Source organism: Falco cherrug, chromosome 4 (genome assembly GCF_023634085.1).
Source record: "Falco cherrug isolate bFalChe1 chromosome 4, bFalChe1.pri, whole genome shotgun sequence".
In the NCBI taxonomy this organism is placed as follows: Eukaryota; Metazoa; Chordata; class Aves; order Falconiformes; family Falconidae; genus Falco; species Falco cherrug.
In genome coordinates, this window is record NC_073700.1 from 100,920,720 (window position 1) to 100,941,938 (window position 21,219).

General features: G+C 36.2%; 1 protein-coding gene across 3 annotated transcripts in view; it reads right to left on the bottom strand.

Moving 5' to 3' along the window:
- The window catches only part of ANO10 (anoctamin 10), a 128,251-nt gene that overhangs the window by 97,794 nt on the left and 9,238 nt on the right, over positions 1–21,219 (bottom strand). For all 3 annotated transcript variants that reach the window (XM_055707296.1, XM_055707295.1, XM_014285511.3), the window contains exons 6-11: positions 18,661–19,230; positions 16,242–16,297; positions 14,599–14,673; positions 13,416–13,598; positions 9,840–10,031; positions 7,370–7,498 (exon numbers count right to left, since the gene is read on the bottom strand). In XM_055707296.1, the coding sequence (XP_055563271.1) occupies positions 7,370–7,498; positions 9,840–10,031; positions 13,416–13,598; positions 14,599–14,673; positions 16,242–16,297; positions 18,661–19,230 (1,205 nt within the window). The remainder of the gene's footprint in view (positions 1–7,369; positions 7,499–9,839; positions 10,032–13,415; positions 13,599–14,598; positions 14,674–16,241; positions 16,298–18,660; positions 19,231–21,219) is intronic.

A 21,219-nucleotide genomic window follows, 5' to 3' on the forward strand; every position in this document is an offset into this window, starting at 1 on the left:
GAATCTTTTGCAAAGTACAATGTGTATAAAATACACAAAAATTTGAGTTAATTTTTATTCTTAAAATATTGTCAGAGAGTAAACTAAAGAATCAGTAAGCTTTCCTAAGTCTCTATACTACAGAAACATTCAGAAACTTCCACTAAGTTATAGTAATGTTATTCAGCATCTTCTGGTAATTTCTGCCAGGGTTTCAGCTTGAAAGTAAAATATCAAGCTATTTTTATGGCTCACAATTGCAAGTCTAGGAATAAACCAAATTGCAGTGACTTACCTGTATAGCATAGAATATAAAAATCAAATTACTATTTTGTATGATACTAAAAATTAAAACATACACATCAGATTTCTAAAGGAAGACTTTTAGGCATGATTTGTTATGTATATGTATATGCATTACATATGTGTTTGCAGCTGAGGTAGAGGTATCCTTGAACAGAAACAATACATTAATTGAAATCACCAGTGGCTTGGAATAATCTTTTCTAACATCCAGAACTAGTAATGCTGCAGAATTATTTTACGTATGCATATATCAATGAACCAAAAAATTACATAATTTACATCAATTGCATTTTTTCATATATCTTTCTGTATTTTCATATTTTCATCATAAGTGCAAGCATATCTAGGCTAGGATATGTTTCACTTAAATAGAACACCTGAAGAATAAGCTTGCTAAGTATTTTCTTAAAAAGGAACTGTAAAGCTGCCAAGTAAGATTTGTATCTTACCATTAAACATTTCAGAAAGAGCCTTACGTATAACTTCCTAATTAATATTATTTTATTATAGCTAAATAATATTTTTTTCCCTTTACATTTAACTATTAGATGGAAATTTAAGCCACATATCAAATATTTACCAGTAAACACTATGCCTTACATTTACACCTGAAAACTAAAAAACTACTCAGGTTATAAACGAAACACCCTCACATAGTATATATGCATGCATACAAGTATGCATATCAGTATGGACAAAACACACTGCCACAGAAAAGAACTAGGACATGGAAAGAGATACCTGGAGGCTGTTGCCAAAAATATTTCATCAGTAAGCAAGTTAAGAGTTGTACAACTGCTCCCAGAAATTATTTTCTCCGATTAAAGAGCAAATAGATTGAGGACAAAGAAAGAATACCCACTGCAACTAGCAGACATACAAAGGGATGAGCCCACATGAAAGGCACTCCTTATTTCTTTAAAAGTGGCACTGACAACATGGAAAACAGACACTAAAAAAGCTGAAAGGGGGTCTGTTGGAGGGCCACCAAGACCACAGGGTTGAAGAATCTGACATATGAAGAAAGACTGAAGGAACCAGGTTTGCTCCACTTAGAAAAGGGAAGGCTCAGGAGGGTGGAGAGGATCTAATCACTGATCTTCCAATGCCTGACAGGTAGTTTTCAAGAAGACGGAAATGCCTTCTTCACAAGGATGCACAGTGAAAGGACAAGAGGCCATAAGACACAAGTTGCTTCGGGGAATTTTCTTGCTGTAAGAAAAAAAACACCCATTCTTTGCCATGAGAACAATTAGACAATGGAATAGGTTGCCCAGAGAAGTGGTGGACTTACCCTGGCTGGAAGTATTCAAGTCTTAGCTTAGCTTGACAAGGACATGGACAACCTAATCTAGGGTCCTGCTTTCAGCAGCAGGTTAGACCAAATAATCTCCAGAAGTCCCTTCCAGCCTAAATTACTCTCTGATTCTTTATGTGAAACTCTGCATCTACTGTATCTTAAATTATTACCTGTCACAAACACAGACATACTTCAGGAAAAAAAAAATCATCTTATGCACAGCTGGTTTGCTCCAATTTTGCACTGTTCTAACTCCTTCAGTGTCAATGAATTTATATATGTCTATATACTGATGCAGCCTATTTTTCTGCATTTTTTCCAGTTTCTTTACTATGTAAAGTTGGCCAATATCTAAGTGTACATTGCATATCTGCTAAACCCTAAAGTCCTGAATTCTACACAAATAAAGCTGTTTGCTGCACACATGCGAAGCACTACATCATGCAGAACCACACCTCACTTCCACCCTGCCAGAATGGAGTCTGGTAGATGACTGCTAAAAAATAAGTCAACTAGCAGTGTTTCTTTAAAAATTTAAAAAAAAATTAAAAATCAGCTTTATCAGGAAAAAAAGACAGCACTGAAACCTGTGCAAAACATTTAAAGGTTTTTTTTTTGTTTTAAAAGAAAATAAAGGGAAAAGACTCTTGATTTTAATATGACAAGCCACCTAAAATTGCTTTCTCTCAATAAGCAAATTCAAAAGAGCTTCAGCTGCACTCAGGATGCAATGCTTACTAATTTCCCAGTTTATCTAGAAAGCAAAGTATGATGATGCCTAGAACCTCTCATCGACTAGAATCCAAACCATTCAACTGTGGTAGCGTTTCCCAGTTTCTTTGGCACATCATTGCAGAAACAACTGTCAAGTTTACTGGCTAAAGTGGCTGAGTGTTGAGGCCATTACAAGTGCTCAGCAGAAGCTCAGAGAGCTTCTACTGTACACCAGGAGGCTTTTGATGAAGAAATACACTTAATAAAATACAGCTCTAGACAAAAGCATATGTACCAAGCAACTCTCAACCACTTTGATTTTGGATCAGCTAACACTTCTAAACATAACAGCACTAACTTTTCATCTTTATTAACAAGCTATGATTCCTTCTTTCCAACCTTTGAAAATGGACTGGCAGCTCCTCCTCACCCAGAACAATCAAAGCTTAAGAAAGGGTTACTTCCCTTATTCCACTCCATACCTCTTACAGAACAGAATTTAAACATAAATATTTTTTTATGAAGATCTATTTCAAATCCTTGCAAGAACTCCATGAAATCAAATTTACACAGCTGAATTGTTTATTAATCTATGTTTATTATTAATATGCTAGTCTTGTCCTCATTTTCACCTATACCAGAGCTGATCATATTTGTAGACTGTAAGGTCAGATTTTACACTACAGCTATCAAGAGAGCCCTCCATTATTATTTAGTATTTCCAAGGTAATCCCCAAATGCCTCTGTGTGATGTAAGACATCCAGGCTAAGTGCACCTCTGCATAAAAGCTTTCCATTAGTTCACAACATTTGAGTGCTTGGATAACAAAAGTTACTTTTGGATATTAGGATGCATGCACCTTAAGCTGTACTTTACAGCTATTGCTTCAAAACACTCCTACTGATGTACTGTTTAAAACAAAAAATAATCGAAACCACCCAAACCACTACTAAGAATTGTACATACAACTGATTTCTTAGACTCAACTTTCAGAGCAGTCCTGAAACTGATTTAATTAGCATTCTTTGAATTTATGAGTCTACATTAAAAAGTCAGTCATCAGGAAGAAAACTTGTCAACAATTCTCAAAGAAATGTAAAAAAGCACTGCAGAATTAAGGTTACACCTTGTTTTAATCCACTCAGCTATTCAACAAATTTCTTCAGAATAATTTCCTCTTTTTTTTTTTTTTTTTCAAATCACTGTAAGAAGTCAGAGGTGACTGGGTACAGTTTCACACAAGCACAAATGCTTGCTTGAAATGTTCTACTTTACACCTGTGGTTCATACCAGAAGTATGTGTCTATGGTAAAGCCTGAAGAACTAAACACTACAGGATGTAACTATTTTAAAGTTATGTTAATTAGGGCTTATGGTTTCCTGCTTTAATGACATTCACCTACTACTTTTTGTTTGAAAACTGCACTTGCTGCACTCAGCATCTATCCAGCAAGAAAAAGAGGGGAGTTGCATGATTCTGCTCCTGGTTCAAATCATGTTGCCATGGAAGCAGATGTTGAATTGATGAAAATAGGTCAACTGTTCAAAAAAAAATAAAATCACTGTTTTAAGACTTTAAAAATATTATTAAATGTTATTATTCTAATGCTTACCATTATTTATTATGAAATAGTTAATATGTGATTATATTTAATTAGCATATACTTTGCTCATACAATATGTATTCCCGCCAAAGTGTAGACAGCAGTGGAGTTAGAGTTGTTAATGAAAAAAAATATTATTTTGCATAAATATGTGGGGCTGGGTACAGAATGCTTACAAGAATATCACACACAGTTCTTCATTATGTCTGTACTGAGTGATGTCAAATGTTGCCATATAAATATGCTTCCATTTGAAGAGAATTAGTATTTTTTTTTAAAGTCCTAACATTTTTTTTGGAGGGGGAGGAAAAAATGAGGACATTGTCAATACCTATGCTTGGCTTTGGTAAGAACAGCGCTTTTTCTGTTTAACTTTGCATCAAACCTATATAAATATTCAACTGGAGTCTCAGTTGCTTAAACCTGATAAAAATACTTAATGTCAGCTAAGATTTAAGTAGGTTACCCCATCAACTGAACATGTGAAAGCATACATAGCCTACTAAAAAACATTTCTTCTTTTCCTTTTCACACAGCCTGCCAAGCTGCTATCAAAACAGCATAAACACACTGTGAAATTCTCATCTTCATCTGCAGCAAACACCAGAAGATAAAGTAATTCACCTGTATCGTGTTTCTGAATCTCTGCTAGGTGATAAAAACATTCTTCTATCAGCACTCAGACACATCCAACATAATTTTTTCCTACCTTAACACTGATGTACTTTAGATGCACTAGGTTTGTCCTAGAGGTTTAATGTGATATATTCTGTTCCTGAATTTTTCTTTACAACTGAAATGCAGCTTAAACATTAATAAATATAGGAAAGGTATATGGGAATAATGCCAATACATGAAATTTGTGCTTCTCTCCTAGTTTAAGGATCTTCCTGTAGATGAAGTAATAATTACAGGAGAAAGACTCTGTGGGGCAGAAGTCCCACAAATTGAATCCAGCACAAACCTACAGCACTACCATTGTGTCTTCCACACACAGTTGCTTCTGCCCTGCTCCCTTTCACCAGTGAACTGATTCAGACAGCTTCTCCTAGAACAATTCCCTAATCTGAATCTTCATGCAACAAATAAAAGAAAGTGCCAGTGCAAAAGATAAGATGGGAATAAACACACAGGAAGCAAAGGCAAAAATAGTCCCATCTCTTTAAGGTGCCATAAAGTCATACTGCTGCTGTTCATAGTCCCACAGCTTCTAGTAATCACCCCTTCTTTCTACCTTTTGTAATCAGCGTTTTAACCTAAAGAACATACAACTACTGATAAAAAGAATCATTTGTGTAACTAAGAACATGTTTAACTGTCAACACAATGGAAACTTTTGTCAACGGAAGTGAAAATCATGGTTTTTGTGTTGTTTTTAGTTTTTTAAATAAAATTATACATATAACGCGTTTCACTTTGGAGAGATCTTTTGGACTCCAGAAACTTCATAACTTGTATTAACAACTTCCTGCAAGATTATATGACCTATTCTCTGCTATTCTTTGACTCTTTAAAACAATCAAAAAAACACCACCAAACAAACAAAAAACCCCTCCCAAATAAACAAAAAACCACACTTGTGAAGTTGTTAAATATTGTGTAAAATGTACTGAAAGACTGCCTCTCAGGACACTGCAAGAAAATTTTAAATTTCACATTGAACAGTTTTGGAATTGTTTATAACCAACAACATTCCAAGAATCACATGGCTTGTTATGCTGCAGAAAAGCACTATAAGACTTACAAACTGGGTTTGTGTCTTTGTGTTTTCTCAGGCAAAATAGTTTGTAATAACACAAAAACAGCCAAAAAAAAAAAATCAGACCAACATACTTAAAAGTATCAAGCATACTGGATACTTATGATTAAAACTGTTTTTTAAATACCCCTTTTCTGACAAGTACATTATGGGTTGTTTTGGGGTTGTTTTCTTTTTTTACTAAGAACAGTATGAGAAAACCTGACTTTTCTGTAATCAAATGGTTGCTCTCTAGCTCACCCAGCTTTAGCCTCCATCAGTCCCTTCATACAATGTTAGTTATAGATTCATGGCCTTCGTCAACGTTGCCTCTCAGTATTAGACAACATTTTTGCCTTTCCTCCCCTCAGTACTAATTTACCTTTTCTCTTCAAACTTTCTGCTTGTCATTTTCTTCAACTCCCTTTCCAGCGCGTTTATAGATAATTTGAGATACACTGTTAAAGAATTCCAAGAGCTAATCAACTACCATGCTGCAATTCCTACCATCTAAAGGACTGCCTATAAGCAGAATTTAAATATATAGAGAAAAATATCAGTATTTTCCTATGGCCTACCCAGAACAGAGGTCTGCCTAGAGACCATGTATCCAGCTTCACATTAAAAACAGATAAAAATTGAATAAATACCCAGGAAGCAAAGGCAAGAATAGCCCCTTCTCTTTAAGTTGCCATAAATACAAACTGCTTACTTTAGCCATACAGTTTTCATAATGTGATCTCTTGTCCAGTAACAAGCCATAACAGTACATTTAAATTGCCAAATTAGTTTTTTATTAAAATACCTCACTGAGCTTAATGCAAATGTTCACACATGCATAATAGAAGAATGTATCAGGCTGTCTGCAGACTTGAACTTCAGCAAAACAGTTGAAATGATTCATATTTACAGTTAACTGCAAACCTTAAAGCTTGGAAAATAAAATTCAAAGCAAGCTTATAATTCATTGCATAATGCTTAACACCTGTAAAAACAACAAAGTATGTGCTCCTGCTGCACCTCTGTAAGGCAATACCTTACAGTTTAACAACTGCACATAAACAACTCGGACCTTGTGCCACAAGTAATCCAGATCCTAAAAGCCAAAATAGCATAATGATGAAAGTCAAGGCAATGCAATACAAGAAAGCTCTGAAAGAAAGTCATGCCAAGGCGAAGCCCTACAGTGTCAGTTACTATATAAAATACCCACAGATATCCCTCCTTGTCTGAAAAGGAAGGACACTCAAGTGGTTATTACATAGAATTAGAAAAAGATGAAACCCAAATACTCTTACAATCACTTATTTATAGTCCTCATATATACTAGTTTCAGATAAGCCTTACAGGAAATTCCCATAAAGATTAGGTAGGAGGTCTTTATAAGATATGCTGTGTTCACAAACCAAGCAGAATAACAGCTAGTTCACAAAACTGGTTATTTTGTTTCTTGAAATAGTACTTTTAAATTCTTCAAATACCTGAAGCAACAAATACACTGTATCTTGGGAATGTATGGGAAAGTATGGCAACATTTCACAGTACATGAAAACACAGAAAAGCAAGCAACCAAAGGCAAGGCTTTGAAACACTTCTTTGAAAGGGAAATCTTCATTTCCTTTTAATACAAGGGGGTGCAGGGAGGAAGTCTACTCCCTGATATCATTTCCACTGTTGTTCATGTTATGTGCTACTAAAACACATGCACTGTTTGAAGGCAGACTTACCTCTACCAGTGCCACAGTCAGAATAAGGTCCATTTTTGAGTCTGGGAAAAGGGCATTCACTTGTGGAGACATTCCAATCAGTATGCAATTAGTAACAACAGATATCACACTCATAGTTTCAAAAGCCAACTGAAATAAAACATAGATATATCTATAGTTACAACCATTATCTCTAATTTAACAGTCTCCAAATTGCTCTGAACAATACCTCTCTCTTTTTTACATCATCATAAGACTCATTATTTAATTTTCCTTCATCTTTTGAATTCTGTAACATAAGACTTGTTTGGCAAGCAGTCTAGATTTCATCAGCTTTAAGAATAGGCAAAGACAAGAAAGACTATAACAAGGTTTGCAATACCACAAAGACCACCTGGCAACCCTAAATTTCTCTCCAATTTGATTTCCCTATGTGCACATCCGTGTGTTGTGAAGAAAAACAGTATTCTTCCACAATCCCACAGTACTGTAGAGACCTTAAGAAGTTATTTAGAAACCACTAATATTCTAGATGCAGGTAATGCCAGATGACCTTCTGAAAAATTTGGACAGGAAAGCAGCCTCATACCTGTTATCTTCATGACTCATAATCTAAACATATAAAAATGTGTGCACTCACCTACAGTTGTACTCCTGAACACAAATTTCTTTCAGGATAAAGAAAAAAAAAATGCAAAATGCCTAGAGGAAATAATAGTCCAAACACTCCTGGGTTTGGAGGTTTTGTCTGAATGTTGAGTAATAGAAAAATGTAACGATGGTTCAGAATGCCATTTTTAAAAGCTGAAATTTGCTGAAAGAATGATTTACATTTTAAAGCATGCAATTGCACAAATATAAGAAGTTCTTGCCTACAGAACTCCCACAAAATGTCTGAAAATATCATTACAGAGTGATAATTACTTTTGCAATATAGTGGTTAACTATTGCGAGGTCATCTCTGGAATGAGAAAGACTGATGTTGAATTGTAGCAATTGTCATAATGAATTAGCAAAGTAACCTTTTCCTTGACAACAAGCTGGTGACTCAGCTCACCTGTTAAATAATTCCAGTATCCCTTTAACAGAAATCTTTCAGCCAATGCTCTAACTTCCCACATGAAACAGATAACTAAATTTTTAAGTCGTAATTTTTAATTCACAAAGCAAATGCATTTCTACTATTAATTACAAACCTACTATAAAGAAAATGTGACTGGACCACTAGTGTTATACTTTTTCAGCCTACTCCCTAGATTAAAACAAACTATTCTAGCAAAACCAAATGCTATTAATATACCTGCAGCTACGCTTGGAACTTATGACTACAGCTTCATTTATCCGGTGGTCACACCACTGGTCAATGCAGTTATGCCATCAAGATGTTGGCAGCATAGATCTGGACTGAGAAAATACATCAAACGCTAAAAAGCAATCAGATTACAATTTACACATTTTAATGACTTAATATTAAAAGACTTCTCCTATAAGTCCACTTCATTAATACCTATGTACGTGTCTCACAATTCCTCAGAATACTTGGTTTATACATTTGTACATTTGTAAGTATTTACAACAAATACCTGGTTTACTTTTTACAGTAGGTTTCCTGATTTCATTTTTCATCTCCCATTTGTTTCATTTCATACCGACACTTGCAACCCCTCCAAATAGAACAATTCACTGGTTTATTGTGCCCTTTGTCTCCATGACATATCATTTAAAAAGTTGTTAAATAAAATTAGAATATGGATCATCCCCTGGAGATTTCCTCCAACCTACTTCACACTCCTTATCAGGCCACTGCTATTAAGTCTCCGGATGATTTTCTTTTCAGGAAAAATTCTGGGTTTGAAGGAGTTTTATAGGGATCTTTTTAGTCAGAATCAGTTCACTGATGCAGAGTACTCAGCAGGCTCCAAACTAGCTGGTGCTAGCATGACTGCATGGTCAAACAACTGAGGACAGAAAATCCTTAACCCAGTACTACGAGCATGAAATTGTTTAGACAGACTACAATGTTCAGGTTGTGCAGAAAGGTCTAGCTCCTGCACACACATCCAGATTGTTTTAAAATTAGTTAGCTTGAATACCAGTAATCACAGTGGCACACAGCCAAGCATGGTTTAGGACTCCAAGTATTTCTTCAATTTTTTTTTTAAACCCTTGCTGAGCTCCATGCTTCTGAGATTCATCAGATGTTACCATTTCTAAAATGTTGGCTGTAAAGAGTAATAGGCGGTATCCGTCAGCTTTGCTTTGCTGCATTTGCAACAGGAGTACAATATACAAGGACTAAAGGAATGTTTTTTTCTTTTGGGAGGCAACTGAAAAACACATGGTCAAAAACCCTAAAAAAACCCACTTGCGTATACAGCTGGATAGATAATATCCTAAGGCATTGAAGAGAACAAAGTACCTATTAAACTTTAAAGTTTCAAAGTTGTTGAAACCTCTTTTAAAACAAATGAACAGAAGACTCAGAAATTACCTGCCAAACACCAATATTTGCTGTGGGTTCTGCAAATGGACGCTTGTAAACTCTACACATCTTTAAAGCATCAGAATATATCTCTGTGATGTTGTTTAACACTGCAAAGACGGCTGCCAGTGGATAAACACATGAGAAAAGACTCACATAGCCAAACTGTAAGAACAACTCCAGATAATCATCAAAAGTACCCTAAAAAACAGAGCAAAAATAAGAACAAATTTAACCCATAAAAAAACCCCAAAAACTAAGAAACACAGATTTAACAAATACAGTTGTAAACACACTTTCTCATCCCAGACCAGTTGTTTGGGAATGACTGGTAACAGAAAACAGTAACAACAAAAAAAAAATCCCATCTAGTTAATTTGGAATTATTCAATTACTCAAAACTTATTAATAAGGGGAGGGCAAGGTTTTTCTTTTTGCCTAATACATTTTCTGCAGGTCACATTTCTTATCCTTAGTACATGAAGTAATTGTATAAACACATTCATCCCATTCAAGTTCTTGACTATCTCAATGAAACAGTTACAGAAGGAACATGGGGGCATAGGAAAACAGCACCATGCATTTAAACTGGCAGAACATTCTCCTGAAAGTATTGTGACAAGAAAGATCCTAGTATTTCAGACTGTCCATGAAAGACCTAACCAGAAGAGCAGGTTGGCAGATAGGCAACTCTTTTCTGATATTTCTGCTTGTTTATTTCAAAATAGGTAAGCCAGAATTAGTGGCCAACTTGAAGGCTGAAATGTCAGAACACAGTGCTGACATCTGAAAAGAACAATTAGCACAAACAAAAAGCCCTATTTTGGTAAATCCAATCACATTGCCTGATCTTTAAAGCAAGAATGTGGGTACTTAAATGCTGATTGAGTACTCACATGTAGGTTATCATATATTTGCATATTAGTTTTGTAGTATTAATAATAGTTCTCTATGAATGCAGCAATTATTTATATAAGTGAAGAACAAACCCAACCATTTTTAAAGAAAAAGTGTTCACTGGACAAAGGATGGTGAAATACCACACACAGGTTAAACTGGGACCTAGCTATCTTGTATTTGCCCAGGCCCACATACTGTCCTCCCATTCAAACATGAAATAATAAAAGACTTGACAGTAACTGAGATTATTACAGGAACCACATAAAATTGGTTTTGGCTCCACACATCAGACACGTGGTTCTCCAGTCTTTTTTGCTGGTTATAGCTGTTAAAGTGACTGCCCTCTCCAGCACCTAGTGCTTCTTTTTCTAGCAAACAGAGAGAGTCAGTAGAAGACTGCAAGCTCAGAAATCAACATGGGGTGGTCATTAGTTCCATTCTTCACTTCAGCTCATTTTCAAGTTGCACAATATAGCTGGGTCTAACAAACTGATCCACAGGCAAGACCATGAGGAGCTACTTAACTTTTAAAACCACTGAGATTTTTTCACAGTAATGTTTGTATGAACTCTGAATTTTAGTAAGGTCTTCCTTAGGGTTGTTTGTGCAGGATCATTCACTGGAGTGGCAGTCACATATTTGTCCCTGCTATCACTTTCTCAGACAACTGTTGCAGGCGGGGAAAAACGCTTCCCTTTGTGCTCCTCCTTCTGGTAACTACATAGTATCCCCACTGCTTCCTCTAACCTTTCTTCTCATTTCCTTGCCCAGTACTTACTGACTTTTAGAACAGCAGACTATAGAAAGAGAAAAAGAGTATTTATTTCTCCCTCGCTCAATTTATGACACTTTGTGCAGGAAAACAGGAGCTGATACAATGTTAAAGAAGTTTCAAAGTATGCCATTGCTGCCCACAAGAGCAGCACATGAACTATGGCATCAAGGAAACAGAATCAACAAAGAAATTACGGCAGAAAATCAACTAGAAGAGAGAAGCATAAACTTAAATAAAAAAAATATTGCAGGGTGGTTTTACATCTTAAACTGAGTTAAGGGCTGGAGATTTGAAAAGCGAGAGAGAAAGGAGACAAATAAAACAGATAATTAAACGTTGAAACGTAAGTGAAGGAAGGAAAACAGAAGAGAAGAGCCTGAAATGCAGAATTCTGTCAAGACTCCTGCTAAACTCAGTTACTAAACATAGTCAAATGCTTCCCCCTTGTGACAGATTTAATTTTAGAAATACTCTTGCCAGCTGACAGCTCACTGCTTGCAAACAAATCAGTGGTCTAATATCATGTATTCACAAGTACAGCCCAATTAGTATCTTTAAACTGAAAATAACATTAAGGCTTTGAATACACACTACCTTGAACTGAAAATGAGACTAGCAGCGGAAACCTTCAAAGGCAAAGTCATAACTCTACAAATTGACCTGTTGGATCCCCGTGGAAAATTATTCAGAGCAGAATGGTACAACAGGTGCAGATATATTTGATCCAGTTCTGCACAAGAAGCACTGTGCAGTGTGACTCAAAGACACCACACTGGCCTTGTATGTGCAGCTGAGAATAAGAAGTCAGCTCATCTCTAAGAGGCAGAGCTTATTTGGTCAGGCATATCAACACCTGATGCCAATACACAGCTTTTGGAGTTCTGCTGGCCTATTTGCAGGCACAGTGTTGAACTGTCCTGATTTATCAGTTCAATCACTAACGCAGGGATTTCTGCTGTGTTCTCCACTGCAAGATAGACATGCTCTCTAAATCTCTCTCCCTCCATATAAAATGTGCAAAATACCAGCCTTCACAGAGGAATGCAAGTATTAATATTTGTACAATTTTTCAATTGCAAAGGTAGCATTTCTTTTTCCTCTTCCCATTTCATGGCACTCTATGCAGGAAGAGAGGAATCTGATGCAGTATTAACATCAAATTTTAAACTCTACCTGTTACATAGAAGGTACACTGTCTACATATAATGCTTATTCTGTAAAAGTATTAAGACCCTTGTGACTATGCTTGCAGCATCCGATCAAACAAGTTCTCAGCCACACTGTAGGGCCTTAACATACACACTGATGTCTATTTTGTCAATTCCTTTAGAATTGCAAGGAATGAATTGCACAAAGTCTTTTAAATACAATCTAAAATTGTACTGGGTAGAAGGTGGTCAGGAACAGAACTAGGAAGACAGGATGTGCCAAAGCTGTAGTTTCAAGAAGCAAGAGCTTCCGGCAGTAGTTTTGGTTTGAAGAGGTGGCATCTTCTGCCCTTTCCACTTCTGGCTCCACCCAGACATAAGCACACTCTCTCAGGCTACAGTTTAATTGATGGTTTAAACTATTATCACTGCAAAACCAAACTAAAACAGAAAAAGCCTCCCCCTGGTAGCCTTCAGGCTACCCTTGGAGATTAAGGGTATATTACACAAATACTTCTTCCAGTGATATGGAGTTAGGTAGCTCCAGGTTCAGCTGTTCATTCCTACCCCTTCATTCTGGTGTAACTAGGATACTGCACTGTATGTTTCTTGATCCACCATATAGCACTACCAGCAAAATTGATGAAGCTGAAAATAAGCTGCCAGGCCAGACAGCCAGAAATATTTTAGGTTGCACTGCCTGATGCCTCTGTCAACTTCAGCCCAAAAAACTTTTAACTCTTTTACGGTAGTAAAACGTACAAAATAGGTGCCCATTTCTTTCTCCAAGTTGATTTGTTCGACTAATGACAGGTCCGTATCTGTTTTCAGAGAACACATGCGTTTCTTGATCCTCTTCTTATGTCGCTTTTGGAGCCAGTAAGGAAGCAAGGATTCTGCAAACTGATTAAGGATCTGCGAAGTTATCAGCAAAGTGGCCAAGCTCTTAAGTTAAAAAAATAAAAAGAAAAAAAGAAAAAATTAATAGAATTGTGATTAACCTATGCTCATTTCCAATTTTGCATGTTCTATTAACACTGTAAGTTGCTACACTATGACAAAAGAAGGCCAGCCTAAAAAAACTAGCAATAGCATATGAAAAGTATAGGTGGTCTAGTTGCCATTCTTTACTATGAGCTGAAAAGGACAAAATAGGAGTTAGGTGTCTAAATATTTTGCTGATCTGGATGTATCTTGGAGACAGTACACAAAGTCCAACTAAGGGCAAAGATACACAAGACATATGCCAAAGCCAATGGCAGAGCTAAACAAAGAACTTTTTTCTATTTTTTTTTTTAATCTTCTTGCATTTTACCTTAAAGCACAGGAAATGTGATCAATATTGTGTCTGGTATAGATATGTCAAGTGTTTTGCTAGAGATCTCTTTAGAGGAACAGAGGCCTTGAGTTGAAGTTCTTGTTGTTTAGTTAAATTTAGAGAAAAAAAAAAAATCTTTCCTTTATTCCCAATTTTCATGCATTGGAGTGCAAAAGATATTAACAACAGAAAGCTGATTTAAAATACTAACTACAAATTATTTTTGGGGTTTTTTTATTCTCAGCTCCATGTTGTAGTCATAAAATTAAACATGCTCCTGTCCTCAAGAATCTCTCATAAAGACCACCACAGACAAAAAACATTTTCTAACATAAAGGGAAGGAAGGAGGAAATGAAAATTTTCCAGCCTCATCTGCAAGAGGGAACAATCAATTTATTTGAAAACAGTTCCTCATTTATACAGAGGGAAAGAAATGCTCCACTCTTGTGATTCTGCAAGTGTGCTAGAGGAACTGAAATATGAGTTGGATTTCTAAGAAAATATATATAAAATATATTCATTTTCAATGAAATATTTTTTATTTCAATATTAAAAACTAAAGTCCCATTTTAATTAATCCTTTATTTTCCCATATTCAACATTTTTAAGACATTCTCAGAACTCACCTGCCTCAAAAGCTTCATGTCAAACAGCACAAAAGCAATGTAGAAAAGAGATGCAAAACAATTTAAGAAGTTGAACTGCAAATAAGAATATCTGTAATTAGTTCTCAAGCAAACATTCAAATGCAGACTGTCATCTAACTTAACAGTTATCTTGACTAAATAGCTTCCATTCAGATGTAAACTGTTCATTAAAATTTTATTTACCATTTTTAAAACTTAGGACAGAAAAATCTCATTTCCAATATTGGTAGTATTCGTATTTTCATTTGACAAGCTTAATGCTTTCCTAAAGCATGGTATACAAAGAGAACTACAACTCAGTTATGAATTGTAGACATTAGAAACACATCACCGTCTACTTAACGTTCATCTTTTATCAGTTTCCCCATAGGTAACAAGGAAAGGGACGTATTCATCTTAATTTAGGGTAATGGTAGGTAGGGTTTTTTCAAAGAAATACTTTACCAACATATATATGTTGGATGACATATATCTCTCAATATGTACAACCATTCCTGAATATATGTTAGTTGAGCTTTATGTTTAATCACTTCAAGAGGTTTTATGTCCAAGAAAATATTCCTTACTTCTGAAAGGAGACATAATCACAGTATTGTACCTGAAAAATTATAATCAAGCTCTGAAGTTTCCTACTTGCTATCACGGCTAGAGCTCCTTTTTTGGAGCTCATAGACAACATAGATAATACTGGGAGTGCAGAGAGCCACTCATTGCATGAAAGTGACATTTGGGAGGACTCATATTTGACACGTCATAATTTTAGAAATTATTTTATATTAATTTCCTATGGGGGAAAAAAGATGGTGCTGTTTTTTGAGAAAGGCTGAGACAAAGCTATGAATATTATGTAAGAGAGTTTTAGCTCTAGAGGTTATGAGCAACAGAAGGATAACAAGCAGGTTAAAAAAAAAAAGCATGCTGAGTGAAAAAAAGAACTCTGGAAGAGACTTAAATGATCTTTTCAAAAAGGAAACAATTAAGACTCAAAATCAACTGATCTTTACAACCGCTTTTACTGAATATCTTATATGGGAACTCAAGATTTACAGTACAGTTCCTTAGAATCAGTGTTGCATCTGGATATACACCTAAAAGAGCAACCAAACATATATACATACACACACAAGAGCTACTTGTTCAGAGCCACAAATTAAATAGATCAGTATATACTACAAAATATTACAAACTGCATAAGAGCAGATTGATGGACATACATCTTCAGTCTCCTCTGACTGGTTTTCTGAATGTTAATACAGGCAGCAGTTAATACATGAGCTTTTTAAAATATGGTTTACCATAAAGTCTGCAAGAAGTAAAAGGAAGAGTTCCTAGTTGAAAACAAGACCACATCAATTAACAAAAGACAAAAACTACACAGAATAGTAATGAAAGAACAAATCAATATAAATAAAACCCCAACTCTCTATTATAGAAAGAGGCATCTAAAACAGCCTAGCAGTTACTGCAACCACAGCAGAAATCCTGTTTAGTCTGATATTTGTGCTAGTATCTCGCCTTGAACAAAACTGTAGGTCAGTGAGGTAATGCTAGGAAAGCACTAATAAAACATGACAAGTTCTCTTGTTAAATAATCTTAAAAGCTGCTTATACTACATACTTACCACTAAAACCTTCAGTACCAAATGATTCTGATACGAAGATTCCAGCCTGTGATTTTCTAAAATACCAACAGAATTATTGATTAGTAAACAGCAGAAGCACTTATAATATACTAGGCATGGTATGAGAGTAAACAGACATTTTTCCTCCACCCAAAAATTACTTAACTGTTTATGGGGAATAGTTCCTCCAACACTTGATGGCTGAAAGAATTTATACTGTACCAGTACCTCACTTAACCTATGAAGCTAATCTGATGCACAGTGCTGACATACATATTTTTGGCTAGAACTCCAGTATTTTTTCTACTGTAAAGGTTTTTCCTTTTACATCTTTCTTTCTCAGAAGAGCTGGTCTATAACAGAAAAACCATCCATCATTCTTAACACTTAATAAAATGTGCCTAGTTATTAATTTTTTTCTTTGGCTGAAAACAATGCAGAACTAATTGAAATACATATGGAAAATACTAGGTTTGTTTCAAAACCTGTAGATGCTCACAGAAACATTGCCATCCACCTCCATGGAATTTAGATCACACCCTAAGCATTAAAGCAAGACTCAAGTACACCAAGTTCAATAGATGTATTACTGGCTCTAAAACTAAGATTTTTCAGTTTATTCAAGATAAATTGTCAAAAGCTGATGTTTGAGGAAGGCTCATTACTACAGGGGAGGAAAGGGAAGTGAATGGGGGATCTGCCATTTCTTTTTGCTATTTTGTCAGATTGTATCTTTAAAGCCTTGGCTAAGCGGGAGAAGGTAACATACTAGCATGAGCTGTGTCAACAAGGCTGAAAGGAGACACTGTCACCCACAGACATTGCTCAGGACAAACCAGCAGAGTCTGACAGGGGTGTGAATTTGGGCCTGACACATGGAAGATGCACTCAAGTGACTGAATGCAAGTTTTGCTTTTAGCTATCACTAAATGGTCAGTTCTCGTGATAAACAGGTGTAAGAGGTGTGCATAAAAAAACCCCAGGTTGTTTCCTATACTTTGTCAGTTTAGCTGTTTAAGTCTGATATTAGCTGAAAATATGCCAAGTGGGAGGGAAGGTAGGACAGTCAGATTAGCTCTCCATCCTCTTCACAGCACGGCAGCATAAACATGTTGGATAGCACAGAAAAGGCATAAGCTGTCAGTGTAGTGAGTTACATAAATACTGTTGCTGCTGAATATGAAACATCAGCTTAAAACCAAAAACATTTGCATTAAAAAAACTTGGGTTACCCGTCAGAACATTTTAATTCTCTGATAAACACAACCAGGCATTTTGCATAAAGGCTTTTTCTTGCAGTGTAGTGAAAAAAAATGAAATAAACAGTCAACTGAGACCTAGATATGAATTTAAAAGTCATTATTTAAATAAAATCCTTGAACAGTCAAACAAATCAAGAAATTGCTTGCTTTTACTATTGCTGCTGTCAAGCTGAATTTGCTGAGCAAATCATTTTGGCATGCATAACCAATCCCCACTAAAACACCTCTTCTTATTCTGTCTTCTGCATTAACCTCCCTTTTACTTCATCTTTCTTAGGTTAACTTTGTGTGTCTCCAGCTTTAGTAACCTGGATTCTGTCCTGTAAATGCATGCCATATTGAGCTACAAAAAACAGTTAACTCCCCATTATCTTCAACTATTAACTTTGTCTGAAAGTGACTGCACATGTCTTTAGGAGTGCTAAAATTCAAAATAAATACTAACATTTCACTATCCTTATGTTAGGTTACAAAACGTAAGGCCCAATCTGTTAAATAAGTCACATGCATAAGGGGAAAAAAAAGGCAATCTATTATAACATTCCTCCTCTTCTAAGAGTGCCCAGAGGAAAATATTTTGATAGGGATGTGAAATCTCAGTCTCTGTTATATATAGCATACACAAACACTCTCATATGACATTTAGTTGGGTGGGTTTAGATTTTGTTCCATTATCTCGGTGCCGCCATCCTCCGCACAGGTGTACCAGTAGACTAAGACATACTCTGCAAACCCAGGTTGTGGGTGCAACCTGCCAGGACAGTCCTGCCATCCACCTCTGAGCTCCCATCCTCATGATCTCAACTCATCCCTTTTGCCAGCACTACAGCTGATATAGCCAAAGAGCTAAATCAGGGAAGGCTGACTTCTGCACCAAGGGCAAAGAGAGTCTGAGGAGGAAGGCAGGGATCACCCCTTCTGTTGGCATGCTAGACTCAGACCAAATTAAACCAAACATGAAACTGCAGTCTCAGAACACTCAAAATAGATGTAAGAAGTTAAAATGGCCATCTCTTGCAACCCACTGTAAAAATCTACTTCAGAAAATTTCTTTAGCATTCCACTGAACAAAACCTCACAGTAACGTATTCTACAAAGAAACAAATTCTAAATATCAGGGATTCTAACTTTAAGGAAAAAGAAGAAAACTTTCTTACCCCATGATGTTAAAAATTCCGCAGCATACCGATAGATACGGTTCATAATTTCAATCACAACAGCATATATGATACTGGGCACAAACAGCATCAAGCTGCTGAAGTTAGACTCATTCTCCTCATGATAATCCAGAGCCCACTGTTCCAAATCAAAGTAAATCATCATCACATAAAGTGAGAAGTAGAGGCAAAGGCACACAAATGGTAAGGACACCAGATAAATCCTCATCTGTCTCTTAATACTTGAGTACACTGGTTCCTCCCTCCCAGTGACAGGATTGATACCCAGAACACCATGAAAGCCTGGTCTTGGTTCTTCAAACTGTCGTTTCATCAACAGTGTCCCCCAGCGATATGTCATGATGGCACAAATCCGCTTCCAAACTTCCAGTATCACAGTAGACCAGAGCAGATTGAATGTGGCAAACATCACATATTTGTCATAGTCTTCCCATGCAAACACATAATAAGGAATCCCTATGACAGCCATTGGAATCAAGGCAAATGTGAAGTACTCTAAGAAGCCAAAGTAGAGAGCAATGGTTTCACCAAAGTAGCAGCGTATCTCATCTGAAGAGAAAAATAAATCAATTAAGACCACATTTAACAGAGACATCAGTATAATATCAAACTTGACTTTACATTAATCCCTTGGCCCGCATTTTTTTTCTAAATAACATAACGAATATTATTGCTTTTTGGTTCCTTCTTCTCTCATGTCCCAAAAGCTCAGAAGGTTATTTGAATTATTTATTTTTTGTTGTATATACAGAAAAAAAAATCCCATATATACATATATTCAGATGGTAGAGAAGTCAAGTATCTCAATCCTTAAGTCATATATTCTTGGGCAGGCAGGGCAGGACACACAACACAACAAAAAAACCAACAGAGCACAAAAACACTAGCATTCTTGAAAACAGAATCTATCAATGAATGGCTAGGATGGCACAGAAGACATTTGGTGTAATAAGAACCAAAACTTTATCAGCAAGTGACACCTAACTTCTGAAGCTTCTCACTGGCATACATACACCTGAAAAAAAAAATAAAATCTATTTCAGCCTGCTCACAGCCAGAAAGGACTAGTTGTGCTTTGCCAGCCCTCAAGGAACTAAAGGAATAGATGGAAAGGTGTACTGAAATCTTAAATCTTAAGTATGTCAGATAGCACACCCAGGATGACACATTCCCTTCAGCAGATAACTGATACATGAAATACACACTTGCTGTACTCACCAAGGTTATCTGCTCAGGTGTTATAAAGGCTTGAAAAGTGCACTACTAATGGATATATTTAATGACAGATGTATTACCTCCAAGGAAGATCTCATTTATCTTAATACTAATAAAAAAGTGTACGAGTATTATTCCACATAATCTGCAAATGGCACCACATTATAAGATATAGAAAAGCCTAGCAAACAGTTTAGAATGCTGAAATCTATTTTATCTTTGCCTGCTTGGAAAACCAGACTGCTTGTATGCCAATGCTGCATATTCACCAGCTTAACAAAGCAGCCATGACATTTACAAAACCCTACAGCAGAAATTCACAATTGCATATCAGGTAAGTCTCTGAAAGCAAGAAGGAAAGGCAAACAGACAGAAGAATCAGCACTCCACAATCACTCTCAATAAAAAATTTATTAATGAAGAAGTTCAAGTGTAGGTCATTTGCGCCATTTCACACTCCAAACACAACATGAGACATACATTAGTAGTACAAACATAACAGGCTTCCTGAGACTTACTGTGAAATTTTGTATGTAGTCAGTGTTAGTCAAAAAAAAACACCTCTCTTGTATAAACAGAAGACAAGCACACAATAAGACCCCTAACACAATACTCTGGAAGCAGGCCTTATCAAGCCAGATCTTCAACTTCCTTTAGCTCAGGAAAGAATCTCAAGCAACTGCAAGACCCAGAGATTAATAATCAGGCAAACTCCCAAATGTTTATTTTCTTATTTTCAAGTAAAGTTTACAGGTTCACAATCTGGAACTTAACTTTTCACACTGCCAGACTAACAATTATTTTCATTTTAAGCTTATTCAGTGTGTAAAATATACTCAAGTGACACCGGCCTGCAACAACGTAACAGTCTTCATACAGACAATGAATTTAAAACAAACAGTTGTAAGCATACTTTTGATACGTCTACAACTCAAAATAGCTTTGGGAATTCTAGACACAGAGGAGCTTTCCTGTCAAGAGTCAATTTGAGAAAACAGCTTTGGCTTGATCCATTACTGCTTTACTCATTGGTAGGGAGAATTTGTGACGTGCAGACTGTTATTACACGGAAGCTTGCAGACATTGAATCTCCAGCCTCTGAGCCACCAAATTCACAAGTCTTGAACCATTTCAGGAGGTTACATGGGAAATGCTGAGAGAGGAAAAACTTGCTCAGCTGGTAAAAGAACAATGGTCTAATTTCAAGACTCTAAGCTAGATGATCACAGTGCAAATGCTGAGCCTCTGAACTACCCCCCAGCTCCGACTTGGAAACTATGACCAAAATATACAGAACTCCTGCAGCCACAAGAAAGAAAATCA